Source organism: Lipotes vexillifer, unplaced genomic scaffold (assembly GCF_000442215.2).
Source record: "Lipotes vexillifer unplaced genomic scaffold, Lipotes_vexillifer_v1.1 scaffold1186, whole genome shotgun sequence".
In the NCBI taxonomy this organism is placed as follows: domain Eukaryota; kingdom Metazoa; phylum Chordata; class Mammalia; order Artiodactyla; family Lipotidae; genus Lipotes; species Lipotes vexillifer.
Window position 1 is genome coordinate 1,304,757 of NW_006785484.1, and position 15,464 is coordinate 1,320,220.

Below are 15,464 nucleotides of genomic sequence, written 5' to 3' on the forward strand. Positions count from 1 at the left end.
TCTGTTTCTCTGACTCTGACCCTCCTGCCTCCTGTTACAATGGCTGTTAGTCTTGAGCTCTAACCCTCTGCCTTGCTTGAGGGGATGTAAGCTGCAGAGAAGTGTTATCCTTATCTTACAGGAGACCACCAGAAGAGAAAAACAAGAGCCCACCGGAACTGGTTCGAATCAGCAAGGGCCAAGATGGCAGAAGCCCCGACCTCCAGCAGACCGTGAACTTCATTATATGCTCACAGTAATACATTAGCAGCTAAATGACACCCACCAGCACCATGACTGCTGACAGTTGCCATGGCAACAGCCAGAGGAGGGCATGCAAGGACTGAAAAGGGGTGTTGTTCCAGTACTGAGCATACCACACCCCTATTCTCGGAGAAGTCATGAACATTTCTCCCTCTCTTTACTCAATTCCCTCCCTTTTGCCTTGACCCTCCTATATATACGGTGTCTCAGACCAAGGCGGGTTGAGAAGTTGATTTTCGAACTAAGTCCCCGCTTCTCCATTCTCTGGCCACGGAATAAAGCATGTGCTGTTTCAGCCTCAGCGTCAGTTTCGTCACTGGCTGTGTGAATCCGAACAGAAAAAGCACCTTCCCCACCAAGGCAGGGGGCTTCAGTCTGCCTAGAGCCTAAGTGGTGATCCATACGATAACACCCCAATCTGGTAACACCCCCTCTTATAAGGACGCTGTGGTTACATTAGGCCCACCTGGATAATCCAGGATCAGCTCCCCATCTCAAGATCCTTCATTTAACTACCTCTGCAAAACCTGCTTTTGACAAGCAAGGTAACATATTCACAGGTTCCGGAGATTCAGATGTGGACATCTGGCCTCCTTTTCTTAGCAGTATAGTTTTGAGATCCCTCACGGTGCTGTATTTGGTGGTAGCTCATTCCTATTGATGCTGAGGACTGTGTGTGTCTGCCCTAACTGGTGCAACCACTCTACCAATGGACATTTTGCTCTGTTGGAAGTACTCCCCCAGCTACTTTGGAATTCAAATCAACATGTACTGGAAAAAGAAAGGGAGAAAGCGAATATATGAATTTAAACAATCACGTTTTGGTAGAGCAAACACGTTAGCCTCTAACCCGAAGTTGCAAGACAGTGTGTTGCTCTCTGTGGCACTGCAGGTAAATCACGTTGTGCGTGGCTTTGGCATCATTGCCAGCTTTCTCTGACACAAGACTTTCAAATGGCATCTGAAATTGGCAAATTAAGCTAGAAATATAACGTGGCAATAAAAATGAGACATTTTGATTTTCTAGGATATTGTTATTGAAGATGAATTATAATGCTAAGCTTTGGAGAGAAAGCCCTCATCCACATGAGCTGTACTAATTAATGTTTGTTTGATATCAAAATCCCCTGGTTTCTTGCCCTTCCCAAGAAAAGATAAATTTATTTCTATGAAGAAACAGAATGTAATTTCATGAATCACTTTAAAAGAAGTGTTTTGCCTGATTGCTTTCTCCCACAGTGTCTCTGGAAGACAAATAAGTAAAACATTGGAAAAGAATAAGGGATGTAGGAAAAAAAATTTTAAGGTCAGATTTTAAATTTGTAAGTGCTATGCTAGACAGAGCTAATACAGTTAACTTCAAACTATAATGACAGCCTTTATTAACATTCAATCCAACACAGAAAAATAAACTTTCCTCACATGTTGACCAAGTGTCAGGCACTCTTCCAAATATTGTAGGTGTATCAACTCCTTTAAGCTTCCCAGTAATCTTTGAAGCTCTGGCCTACTGTTATTATGATTCCCATTTTACAGATGTGAGAACAGAGAGGCTGAGCAACTTGCCTAAGGTCACACAGCAGAGCCACAACTTGAATTTAGGATCCTGACTGCCTAGGCTGTGTGCTCAGCCACTGTGCCATCACTGCATCTCAGTAAGTCTTCACAGGAAACATTCCCGCATGGCAATGAACAGTTTTAATTATAATAGGAAAAAGTATAGATGGAAAGAAGGAAAACAGTCACCCAGCATCCCACTTAGCTATTTCTCTGGTGACTTTTCTCTATGTGCATACATATATGCAAACACCAAGAGAGATGAACACAAATGTGCAACAAAAGACCCAGTCAGAAAATTCTGTCCAAAGGACAAAAAAGTCACCCAGAAGCCCACTTTCATACCCCTTTGAAAACTGCATTGAAAATTATAATAACCCAGGGGAAAGAGCACGAGGATGATAAGCTGCCTTCCTCATTAAATGAGATAATCATTCCAAAGTGAGTTGCAGAGACCTGGGTTGTCAGTGAACGTAGGCAGAGTTTTTGACTTCAGAGGATTAACTTAAACCCTTCACAGATTCTCAAGCCGGTGCTGATGCAAGGCTGCAGGGTATGAGAGCTACGTGCAACCAACCTACGACTCACTCAAACCAGATTCTCTTTTCCCTTGTGTGTAGGTATCCACACAGCAATACACTGTCCCAGACTGTTACCCTATATTTCTGTTACTTATTTTCCTCTTTCCAGGAAGACTGCCTCTTATATAAAAATAAATGTTGGGAGCAGGGAGGAAAGGAGGGAAGGAGGGAGAAAAAAAGGGAGGGAGGGGCAGAGAACGAGAAAGAGAGAGACAGAAAGAGAGAGAAAGGCTTTCTCAATTTTCAAGTTTGTTCCTATGCCCTTCCTACACACTCCTTGCCCTTGTGCCCCATATTAAATAGGGGCATAAAAACAACAACAACAGTAATAATACAAATAAAATGATGATAAAGAAAACCATTTCTGTAGGGCATATTATATTCTCAGTGCCTCTCAATTTTTTGAGAACACCTACAGTTTGCAAATTATAAAAACAATATGATTCTCATTTCAAAGTCTGTGCGTCTCAATAGCCAGCTTTACACTGTTCTCATCAAAGGCCGCTGCTGTCAATACAATCCATTTTGTGCACATCAAAGTAGAAGCCTGACTCACAAGGTTGAAAGGCAGGAAGAGACTTGTGACATGATCTCATCCTGTGGTTGCCAATCCTGGCTATGCGTCAGAATCTTCTAGAAGGCTTTCAACAGTTCAGATCCCCAGGCCTCAACCTTAGGGTATTCTGGGCATCTAAGTTTTTAACAAGCAACCTAGGGGTATAATGTATTAAGAAATACAGGACTCCCCTGGATGTCCAGTGGTTAAGACTCTACGCTTCCACTGCAGGGGGCACGGGTTTGATCCCTAGTCGAGGAACTAAGATCCCGCAAGCAGTGCGGCGTGGCCAAAAAATAAAAATAAATTAAAAAATAAATCTGTATTTGGCCTTCACCTCTGTTCCTGGCGCAGAGCTCCTAAAACTTAACTTTAAGAGCCACGAAGAAGACTTTTATCATTCATAACAAGCCACAGCCCCTTTTAACCACATCTGAGTTTATGTTATTGAGGTGACTTTGGAAAAGCCCCTAAGGATGGGGGTCCCGGTTGCCAGGGGAACAAGTCATGTGATTAGAGGGCTGGGACTTTCAGCCTCACCGCCCCCCATCTCCAGGGAGGGGAAAGTAGCTGGATATTGAGTTCCACCATCAGTGGTCAATGATTTAATCAAGCATGCCTACATAATAAAGCCTCCACAAATGTCCCTAAAGAACAGGGTTCAGAGAGCTTCTGGGTTGGTGACCACATGGAGGTGCTGGGAGGGTGGCTTGTCCAGAGAGGGCATGGAAGATCCACTGCCCCATCCACTGCCCCCAGGATCCCCTCCCCCATACATTCCCCTATGCATCTCTTCCATCTGGCCGTTGCTGAGTTGCATCCTCTTATAATGAACTGGTAATCTAATAAGTACGTTGTTTTCCTGTGTTCTGTAAGCCATTCTAGCAAATGACTGAATCTGAGGAGGAGGTCATGAGAACCTCTGATTTGTAGCCAAGCAGAAACAGAAGTTGTGGGTAACCTGGGGACTCCCCACTTGCCATTGGCAACTGAAGTGGGAGGTAGTCTTGTGGGAGTGAGCCCTTTACCTGTGGGAGCTGCTGCTAACTCTGGGTTGATGGTGTCAGAACCGAACTGAATTGTGGGACACCCAGCTGGTGTCACAGAATCACTTGTATGGAAAACCCACACATCTGGTGTCAGATGTGGTGTGGGTAGCAGAGCATAGCGAGGGGAAACAGAGAGCAGTTATTTTTCTTACACTAGGAAACTCTAAAGCCTCTGGAACCAATGCTATGATTCATCTCATTGTTCAGGAAATGAAGCTGAAGCCCAGAAACTTACATGTAAAGGAGAGCAACCATAACCACCATATAATCATGATAGCTAATACATACATAGCACTTAACTATGTGCCAGGCACTGAAAGATATACTTGTATTATATCTGATATCTGTGTTGTAGGTACTGTTATTATCCCACTTCACAGACAAGGAGGCTGAGGTTCAGAGAGGTTAATTAACTGGCTCAAGGTCACACAGCTGGTAGGTGGCAAAACCAGCGGTCTGATTCCAGAGTTCTTACCCTCAACCAATGGGCTATACTGCCTCATATAATTTATAGATATTCCAGTCATTTTTGATGCTTTGAATTTATAGCCTTATACTCCAGAATGAAATCAAATAGGTAAGTACATTGTCCAGTTTTAATACTGCTCTCTGTTGTCTTCTATACTTTACTTGTTTCTTTGGAATTCCTAAGTGCTGGGTAATATGTAAAATGGTTGGTGAATGATCTCCTTGAGTCCTCTCAGCAATTCTGTGAGCTAGGTGTTCTTATCCCCACTTTACAGATGAGAAAACCGAGGCTTAGAAAGCCAAACGACTTGCTCCAGGTCACACAGCTAGTAAGTTGCAGGGCAGGGATTTTCACTTTGGTCTGTAGGACTCTGAAGAGGCCAGACTCTTAGTGTTTCTACTCTACTGCTTTTAACTCATTGCTGTAAAGCCTCGGCCTCTTCCAGGCGTCATACATACTCAAGAGAGATGAGTACTGTTAAGAGCTGAATTGCCGAGGGGCTTCCCTGGTGGTGCAGTGGTTGAGAATCCGCCTGCCAATGCAGGAGACACAGGTTCGAGCCCTGGTCCGGGAGGATCCCACATGCCATGGAGCAGCTGGGCCCATGTGCCACAACTGCTGAGCCTGCGCTCTGGAGCCCACGGGCCACAACTGCTGAGGCCCGTGAGCCTAGAGCCCGTGCTCTGCAACAGGAGAGGCCACCGTGGTGAGAGGGCTGCACACCACTGCCAAGAGTGGCCCCCGCTCACCTCAACTAGAGAAAAGCCCGTGTGCAGCAACCAGGACCCAATGCAGCCAAAAATAAATTAAAATAATTAACAACAACAAAAAAAGAGTTGAATTGCCAAGAAGGTGAAGTCCTAGCCCCCAGTTCCTATGACCTCATTTGGAAAGAGGGTCTTTACAGAGGACCAAATTAAGATGAGGCCAGTGGGTGTGTGCCCAATCCCACGGGGCTGTGTCCTCATAAAAGGGGGAGGTTTGGACACAGAGCGGAGAAGGAAGATGCTATGAAGACACAGGGAGAGCACCACGTAGAAGCCAAGGAGTGCTTGAGGCCACCAGGAGCCAGGGCACAGGCAGGGAAACAGATTATTCCGCAAACTCTCAGAAGGCGCCAACCCCGCCCACACCTTGATTTCCAACTTCTGGCCCCAACACGGTGAGACAATACATTTCTGTTGCTTAAGCCACCTGATTCGTGACACTGTGTTTGAAGCCCCAGGAACTAATACAAGTGTCTTCCACGTGAGTCTGTGGCTTCAACTCTTCCATCTTGTTTCACCATCAACAGGGATCAGCAGACCCTTCACCATCCCCCCAACCCCCAGGAGGAGCAGTCCCCACGTGACACTGACCTTCGTGGTAGAGTTGAACGGAGTGGGTGGATACCATCACCGGCATCCCATTTTGATCACACTCGTCGCCAGATGCCACCTGGAACAGAACATGTGGCAGTATTAGCCGAGTCTTTGGGGAAGGTCGGAAAAACTCAAGGAAGAACCTCAAGGCCACAAGGGTGCCTCACAAAATTAAAGTCTGCATTTCTAGGAACTACCCCGTTTTCTATCACGCCTCAGAGAAACTCTATAAACCGCTGCAAGGACTGGACTCCTGTGTTGATAAGAGCTTTGAATGGTCTCTACCTCCTTTCAATGAGCCCCACAAGCACGAGCAGGACAGACACCCTCGTACAGATGGGACACACAGGCAAACTGGGGTGCTGGTCTGACCAGGGAGGGGACAAGAACTTGACATGCTGTGAGGTTAACCACACTCCAGGGTCCTGCACACAAGCACAGGCCTCTCTCATCAAATACAGGAAGTTCGTTGTTGCTCTTTTGCTGCTCCATATCCACTCCTTCCCCTGCACTGTTACAACACCCTTCCAATTTTAGACCACTGCCCTGAATTTTTTTCTCTTCTGTTATTTATTGTAGACATCTAAAAAGATTATACATATATATGTATGCATAGATGTACACATATATACACATGCACATATACACGTACACTCACATGGAAAGAAAAAAAGGTTGCTAAAAAGAATGTATGTTATATAATGTCATTTGAGTAATAAAATAAATTATACCTCTAATAGTTGGCATTAACTGAATATTGATTATATGCTAAGTACTTTGCATATCGTGTCTTATTTTGCTAATACTATTAGTAGTATAATATATGTTAATAAGTGCAGAGAGAAAAATAAACTAAAAGACAAAATACTCACCTCCTGATGATGGGAAACTACTGGGGAGATGTGGAAGATGTTTCCTTTCTTTATATTTTTTGTAACAGTTTTGCTTAAGAGAAGCCTGTGTTGGGAGTTCCCTGGCAGTCCAGTGGTTAGGACTCGGTGCTTTCACTGCCGGGGCCCAGGTTCAATCCCTGGTCGGGGAATTAAGATCCCCCAAGCCACATGGTGTGGCCAAAGATAAATAAATAAAAATAAAAGAAGCCTGTGTTCTTGAATTTATCATTAACCCTACCAAGAAATCATAAAATTGAAATATCAAACTCATGTGATCATTTGGCTCTGAGGTCATAACTGGCATCACTGGGGTAATACTTGGTGTGCAAATTTGATTTACTTGGCTCACAGAAGTTTGTTTTTTAAGTATTTTGGAATCAGTTGCCAATTTTTAAAAAATCAGGAGGTTGCATTAACACCATTTTCCAGCTTCACATGAAAAATAAGTCTCTGGGAACGTGCTGAGGGTAAAGTTGGTCAGAACCAGCTGTCTGCAAATGGGCTTCACCCTCCTGCTTTGCTCATTTTTGTCACTGCCTGGTCCTGGAGGCCAGAGGCTCCCAGACTTGGAATCATTTGGGGATCTTGGGAAACTACTGATGGCAGGGCCCCTACCCGGAGGTTGTGTTTTAGTTGGTCTCAGGTGGTGCTGGGCATCGGGCGTTTTCAACATTTCCCAGGGATTCTAATACCTGGTCAGGTGTGAGAATCTTCTCTGAATCCAGCCTTCTGTTCTGAGCAGGAATTCCCTCTATGCTGTGATCAATATCAGTTTGTAGGTATTACCTCCTCCTACAATGAGCTCCGTGTCTAACTGGGCTCTAGATCTTAAACTGAATTGATTGCAGAAGCACTGGTGGTGGACATTTAGGTTCTCTGCTGCCTGCTTGTAGATCTAAGGTCTAAGGAGAAGCATTTGGGTGTCCCCGGCCTCAGCCCTCCAGAGCAATCTTCTAAAGGAGGGATTCACAAACAAGTTCTATCTGTTGGCTGAACACGCAACAGAGGAGCCTTGAAAATACAGGTGCCGCCCTGGTTCCCACACACAGATTCTGATTTCATTGGTCTAGGGTACAATTCCAGCCTCACGATTTATTTTTCAGTTTCCCAGATGATTCTAATGTCCAGCCACGGCTGCAAACTGCTGATCAAAAACTGGGTTTCTCATCCTCAGCACTGCTGGTACTTCGGGCTGGATCATTCTCTGCTGTGGGGCCGCCCTGTGCATTGCAGGGTGTCTAGTAGCATCCCTGGCTCTACCCACTAGATGCCAGTAGCACTACCCGAGTTGTGACAACCAAGAAACATCTCCAAACACTGCCAAGTGTCTGCTGGTGGGGAGGCAAAATCACCCACAGTTGAGAACCCCTGGTCCAAACCCACCTGGGAACAGAGATCAGATTGGCCCCATGGGAATCAATCACCATGGAGACAGGTTTCACAGGCTCCCAGCCCTGCAATTTCTGACTCAGCAGGCCTTGAGTGGGGCCTAAGGGCCTGCACTTTTAACAAGCTCCTTGATGGGTTCTGGAGGTTTGAATACAACTGAACAACCCCTGGGAAAAGCAGCAGCATCAATCACGCCTCTGTGATGAGCCCTGGGCAGGCTGTTTATTCTGCCGTTACCCCAACTCTCCCAACTAGTAGCTAATGACCCAGTGACCATAACTACACCACCTTGTGAGTGTCCGCTTCCGAGTCGTTCTCTTGATCCTCGACTCTTTGGGGAACACTCATTTGGTTACCCATTGTTCCTGCAACAGAGAAAAAGAGAGACACAGAGAAAAATGAAAACCCAAGACCAGCAGAAGTCTCACTCCTGCCTATAAAACTAAGGTGCAGAGACTGCCAAGGTGTTGTGGGTATATCATCACAAGCCCCAGGTAGACCAATTGCTTGTGTTTATTTTGGGGAATGAGGGGAGATTTGGGGCTCATAAATTCAACAGAATTAAAGTCAAATGGAGCCCCAGTTTTCAATTGCATTTCAGTGCTGGGAGAATATTATCATCTCAAAAAGGATATTCCGTGTAGATAACATTTTCTTTTTTCTTAGCCAGTCACAATGATTATATCAAGGAGATTTTAGAATGGGGACAGTTAAAATAATACTTATAATTTTTAGTATTCTCTGATCCTCAAACTAAATTTAGTCCCCTGTTAAAACCTCTCATAGGACTGGCATTTTTTTTTCATAGCACTTAGCACTACGTGTAATTATATGTTTATTTGGCTATATTTTCATTCATTTATTGATTCAACAAATATATAGTGAGTGCCAGCTCTGTACCTTACGCTGTGCCACACACTAGAGTTATAGCTGTGAATTAAATGGATGAGGCCCCCGACTTCATGGAGCTGAAATCTGTTGGGTGGACAGACAATAAACAAATAGACAATAAATCCACAAATCAGGCCGTTTTCGATAGTTCAAGGCAGCATGCTGCAGTGGTTATGAGCACAGACCGGGAGCAAGACAACCTGGGCTTGAACCCTCTCCCTGCCCCTCACTGCTGTGTGTCCTTGGATGAGTTGATTAGCCTCTCTGTGCCTTACAGGACTGCTACAAGGACACAATGAGTTAATGCTTGTAAAGTGGTTAGAATAATGTGTGGCTCTTAAGAAGCAATATATATATGTTAATGTGTTATCAAAACACATAGGATTCAGTGCTATGAATAAAAAGGAAATTTGTAACGTAACAAGAGGGGGGCCACAGCAGAGGGCAAGAGGTGGCAGCACTGAATAGGATGGTTCTGGAATGAAGTAACAGTTGATCTAGATTTGGAGGGCAAAACAGAGTATTTAACTTCTGTCTGCCTTCCCCAATAAACTGTAAGCACGAAGGCAGGGACTGACTGTGTTTACCCACTGTTGTATCTCCTATTCTCAGCACTGCATTTGCATTGATCAGGTGCTAAATTATTACTTATTAGTTGAGGGGAGGGAATAATCATTCGTAACAACCCCTCACCCGGCAGGCAGGTGCTGAACTAGACACTTACCCACATTACCACTAAACCTCTCAAGAGCCTTGTTAGAACAATAATGATAATAGTTAACAATAATTTAGCATGTTCTCAGTTCCAAGTACTGTCTTCCAAGAGCGTTTCCTGTACCGTCTCATGTAGCCCTACACACCCGTGTGAAAGAGGTGTTGCCATCGTGTCCCTCTAGCTGAGAGGAAGCTGAGTCACAAGGAGGTAAATTACTTTCCAAAGGTCAGGCTGTTAAAGATGGCAGAGACTAGATTCAAACACCGGCTGCCTGTGCTCCCAACCACTGGAATGTTCCACATATTATTATTACCTCCCCTTGTAAAGGAGGGAATTGAGTCTCCCAAACTCACCCAGGACACATCCAGAAAATGGCCGAGTGAGGATTTGACCCAGAGTATGTCTGGTTCCAGAAGTGGGACTCTTTCAGCCGCTCCAAGCTTCCTTACTACCTGAAAGCTTTTCCACGCACACAAACGATTCCAGCGTAGCGTGCGTCTCCAAAGACCTGGCTGCTGGCTCATCGGCCCTGATGGCTCCCAGAATAACAGCCAGGGCTTTTGCTTTCTGGCTGAAAGCAGCCAGTGCATCTCCAAGGATTCCCATGGGCCTCTGCCCATGGTATGAGTTTTTATGCCCTGGTAATAGACTCAAGTAATCAGAAATTGGGGAGGCCAGAAAAGGGCTTTCTTGGGGGAACCTGGTAGATATCAGAATATGGGGATTACATATGTTTACTAACTACAACATGTAATCAAGCTGAGCAGTGCTAAAACATACAGGACACTAGTTATGTTGCAATATTTTCTATTTATAAAATCCAAGAGGGCTTCCCTGGTGGCGCAGTGCTTGAGAGTCCGCCTGCCGATGCAGGAGACGCGGGTTCGGGCCCCGTTTCGGGAGGATCCCGCGTGCCGCGGAGCGGCTGGGCCCGTGAGCCATGGCCGCTGAGCCTGCGCGTCCGGAGCCTGTGCTCCGCGGGGGGGGGAGGCCACAACAGTGAGAGGGCCGCATAACGCAAGGAAAAAAAAAAAAAAAAAAAAAAAAAAAAAAAAAAAAAAAAAAAAAAAAAAAAAAAAAAAATCCAAGATATACATACTTACAATAGGCCATCACTTCATCTATAAATGGGACTTTATGAATATAATATTGAATATTCAAGGCCAGGGTCAGGAAATGACAGCTGGGGGACAAATCCAGCCTGCCGCCTGTTTTAGTATGGCCAGTGAGCTAAGAATGGGTTTTACATTTATAAGTGGTTGGAAAAAAAATCAGAAGAATCATAGATTGTGACACATTAAAATTATATGAAATTCAAATTTTGGTATCCATAAATAAAATTTTACTGGAAGACGTCCATGCCCATTCATTTATGTATTATCTACGTACGTCTGCTTTCACGTACTGAGGCAGAGTTGAGTAGTTGCAACAGAGACCATATGGCCTGCAAAGCTTAAGATATATACTGTCTGGCCCTTTCTACAAAGTTTACCACTTCTGCTCAAGATCACCCTGGGTAACATATACCCATTTTGCAAATAAGGAGATTGAAGCAGCTGAGAAGTTGTGTTGCCCAAATTGATACTGACCAGGATTTGAACCCACTGTGTATAAGAATAATGACAACAACACTCTAACCATAGTAATGATAACATAGTAATAATAATAATAACAACAACAAATTTGGTGAGTGCTTACCATGTGCTGAGAAACTGTTCTAAGAGCTTTACTTGCTGTAAATGAATTTATTCCTTATAGCAAATCAACAAGGCAGTGGTATCATCATTCCAATTTTACAGATGAGAAAACTGAGCTTTGTAGGTTAAATTCCTCGACCAAGGCCACTTGCAAACATGGACACAACACTAGATGACATCTCCATCATCCAGGTTTTATAAAATTAAAAATTATTTACCAATAGATTTACAAACTTTCAAAGTTCCTGTTATTCAATCTAAATTTAGTCCAATTTGGGGGCTACCTTCAATAAAAATATTTGAGGTTATGAAAAAATCTTTGGACAGGGAGAGGTGTCATGTGTGCAAGCAGGAGAGAAATTTTTTCAACCCACAGAGTTCGGGTTCCATTATCCCAATCATTGCACTTTTAAGGAGCCTCTTGGCAGATTCAAGGCCAAATGGACTCAGAAAAGGAAAATCCATTTGCACGTCTTTTGCAGGGACAACTTGGACTCAGATAACATTGCTTTCCACCAGCAGTTACAACATATGTGTTGTGAAATTGCTCCTGCCCTTCCTTCAAATTTTGCGAGGAGCCGGATTTCCACGAGACAAAAACAGTTACTGCCACCTATTGGTCAACGTCAGTATCGGCAGAAATGAACATATTCAGCCTCCAGGGCAAGGTCAAAATGTCTGGGGAGGTCAAAGGAAGCGGTTTTACGTTTAGCAGTTAAACCTTCCGATAAAAGTTGGCAAGACAGTGGCAAGTCCTCTAGCCCCAAAGATAGTACAGCTAATAAGACAATAATGATGATCACATCTGCCTTATGACGTGCCAGCCCAGCGGTAAGAATTCTAGGTGGAGAGCACTGCAGCAGGATAAAAATGTGGGCTCTGGAGACAAACCACCAAGTTGAGAATCCCTGCTCGGCTACATACTGAATGAGTGACCCTGAGCCAGTTACTGAGCCTCACTGGGCCTCAGTTTCCTCTTCTGTAAAATGGGGATAATAAGGGCACACACTTAAGAGTTTCATGGGAGTTAAAGGCGTTAATATGTGGAAGGTGCCCCGAACAGGGTCTGGCACGCAGTGAGTACCCTGAAGGTGTTCTTCATGATTAGAAGTATCACCATGATCATCACTGATATTTTCAGTCATTTTCCCCCAGTTGTCTCATATAATCAACTAAAGAACTTTGCAGCACTTCTGATTCCCATGATCGTCTCACCAAAAAGTCAGGTTGGGGCCCTAGATCTGTAATTTTAGCAAATGCACACAGGTGATTCTCACAATCAGGCACATAAGGGGAAACACTGTGATGGGGAACATCAACCAGGTTGTCCCGGGAGTGAGGGCATTCTGGGATGCAGGACTTTCCTGTTAAAGCTAGGAAAGTCCTGAGCAAACCAGGATAAGCTGATCACCCTGGAAGCCAGGTCGGGGACTCTGTGAGGCAAGGACCCTTTTTATCCCCATTTAGCAGATGGTAAAACTAAGGCTCCAGGTGGTCCAGATGACAATTCCTGTCTGTGATGAAGATTTCTCCAGTCTCCAACAAAGGAGAAACATAAATCAGATGACAAGTTTTTTCATCAAGAAAAACATATTCTTTGAAAGAGCTAGGTTTTATTTTGAAAAAAAAAAAAGTTTGAAGGTGATGTCAAAATGCCCCTTCTTTGATGAACTGATGGTGTGAGTTGTTTTGTTCTCATGACCTTATCTGACATTAAACACAAGCCTCCATATGGCAGAGGGGTTTGTTTTTGAAGTTGGACTCATGTTTGAGGGCCCAGCATTTGGAGAACATGGGTTAAGTCTTTGGCTGGGGCTCATTCAGATGAGTAAGTCCCTTTATCTCTCTGCTTCCCGACTGTGTCCTTGAGGCCAGTCTTTAAACTGGGTTACACATTAGAATCACTGTTGGAGATTTAAATGCCCAGGCCCGGGCCGCAGCCAGACCCATTCCATCAGACTCCCTGGGGTGGGGCCCAGGCATCGGAATATTTTCAAGATCTCTGGGTGACTTCCATGAGAGCTGAGGCCAAGAGGTGCTGTTTTGGATATTTTGGGGAAGTGAGCATCCCCCAGGCTAGGGACCCTTCCAGATGCTGACTACCCTGGTCCCCAGAACCAGGCTCAGGATTCTCAGATGGAGGAAGGGCATTGGCTTTCAGGTCCCACAAATCACAATCAGCCTGGGCATTTGAAAACATTCACAACCCTTTCAAAGCACTTCTTTTTTTTTTTTATTGGCTGCACCACCCATGTGGCATGTGGGATCTTAGTTCCCCGACCAGGGATGGAACCTTCACCCCCTGCAATGGAAGTATGGAGTCTCAGCCACTGGACCACCAGGGAAGTCCCGCACTCCTTTTCGAGCCCTCTGTTTTGTCAGCCTGAAAATCAAAAGAAACCTCCTGGGTCTCCGGCTTTCCTTTCCTGAGAATAGGGGTGCAGGGCACACTTGCTCCTGGACAGCCTCACCTCCTGATTGGCTGTTGAGAAGTGAGGGGCACGTGCCCCGCGGGAGGAGGGTAGAAGGGCAGCCTGAGCGGGGAGCCATCACTCTCTTCCGTTTCTGGGCACCCCCTCTTCCCCCCCATGAAAAAGAGCTCTGGAGTGACACATGCCTCTGTAAACCCCACGATTGTGAGGCTTTGGGCAGAGCACTGGGCCCTTTCAATGCATTTTTCTTGTGGAAAATGACAGTATTCCTAATGGTGACAACAATAGCATGCTCTGAGTGTTTCCTATGTGCCGAGCACTTTTTTCTTTTTCTTTTTTTTTTTTTTTGCGGGACGCGGGCCTCTCACTGTTGTGGCCTCTCCCGTTGCGGAGCACAGGCTCCGGACGCGCAGGCTCAGCGGCCATGGCTCACGGACCCAGCCGCTCCGCGGCATGTGGGATCTTCCCGGACTGGGGCACGAACCCGTGTCCCCTGCATTAATTAGCAGGCGGACTCTCAACCACTGCGCCACCAGGGAAGCCCCCAAGCACTTCTGATTTGTGTGTACAGACTTCCTTTGGCCCTTTTGCAACCGCCCTCTGGGTTAGATGCTATTTTCTCAATTGCCTTTTTTTTTTAATTGAATGAAAGAGTCTTTAAATTCTACAGTGCTTTACAATTTTCAAAAGTTTCACACACATGGTTTCATATAATCCCATAATAACCCTTTCCCCTTACCTCCCTACTTACCCCTCCCCCCTTCCCTCTCCCTACTGGTAACAATCCGTTTGTTCTCTATCTCTGTGAGTCTGCTTGTTTTTTTGTTTTAGTCACTAGCTTGTTGTACGTTTTAGATTCCACTTATAAGTGATATCATACAGTATTTGTCTTTCTCTGTCTGATTTATTTCACTTAGCAAAATGTTCTCCAAGTCTATCCATGTTGCTATAAATGGCAAAATTTCATTCTTTTTTGACTGAGTAGTATTCCATTGTATATAAATGTGTGTGTGTGTGTGTGTATCACAACTTCTTTATCTATTCTTTTGTTGATGGACACTTAGGTTTCTTCCATGCCTTGGCAATTGTAAATAATGATGCTATGAACATTGGAGGGCATGTATCTTTTTGAATTAGCATTTTTGTCTTTTTCGATATTTTCTTATTTTTTTTATGAGAAACTGAGGCACAGGAAGGTTGTGACACTTACCCAACAATCTTTATACATCACAGTAGTGTGTGGGGAAGGTTAAATGAGGTAGGCACATAGCAGGCACAGAGCTAGTATATTAAATTATATAATGTCTGGTACATTTGGTCCCAATTATCCAGGACTATATATTTACATTTCATATTTCAGATCTTGTCATATTTCTTGATGAGTTACATTATTATATTAAAATATTCTCCTTAGGGGCTTCCCTGGTGGTGTAGTGGTTGAGAGTCCGCCTGCCAGTGCAGGGGACATGGGTTTGTGCCCCGGTCCAGGAAGATCCCACAGGCCGCGGAGCGGCTGGGCCCGTGAGCCATGGCCACTGAGCCTGCACGTCCGGAGCCTGTGCTCTGCAATGGGAGAGGCCACAACAGTGAGAGGCCCGCGTACCACAGGAAAAAAAAAAATGTTCTCCTTA

The 15,464-nt window shown here is 44.8% G+C and overlaps 1 protein-coding gene and 1 non-coding gene across 3 annotated transcripts in view; one reads left to right on the top strand and one right to left on the bottom strand.

Annotated features, from left to right (window-relative positions):
• The window catches only part of BCAS1 (brain enriched myelin associated protein 1), a 96,931-nt gene extending 88,473 nt beyond the window's left edge, over positions 1-8,458 (bottom strand). Inside the window, exons 1-3 of one of the 2 annotated variants that reach the window (XM_007457602.1) lie at positions 8,387-8,458; positions 7,244-7,252; positions 5,814-5,874 (exon numbers count right to left, since the gene is read on the bottom strand). In XM_007457602.1, the coding sequence (XP_007457664.1) occupies positions 5,814-5,874; positions 7,244-7,252; positions 8,387-8,458 (142 nt within the window). Of the gene's footprint in view, positions 1-5,813; positions 5,893-7,243; positions 7,253-8,386 lie in introns of both variants that reach the window. The other variant, XM_007457601.1, reaches the window with a different exon arrangement.
• On the top strand, positions 6,787-6,858 carry TRNAE-UUC (transfer RNA glutamic acid (anticodon UUC)). Its single transcript has one exon. It is a non-coding gene; the product is annotated as a tRNA-Glu (tRNA).
• Positions 8,459-15,464: the final 7,006 nt, after the last annotated feature.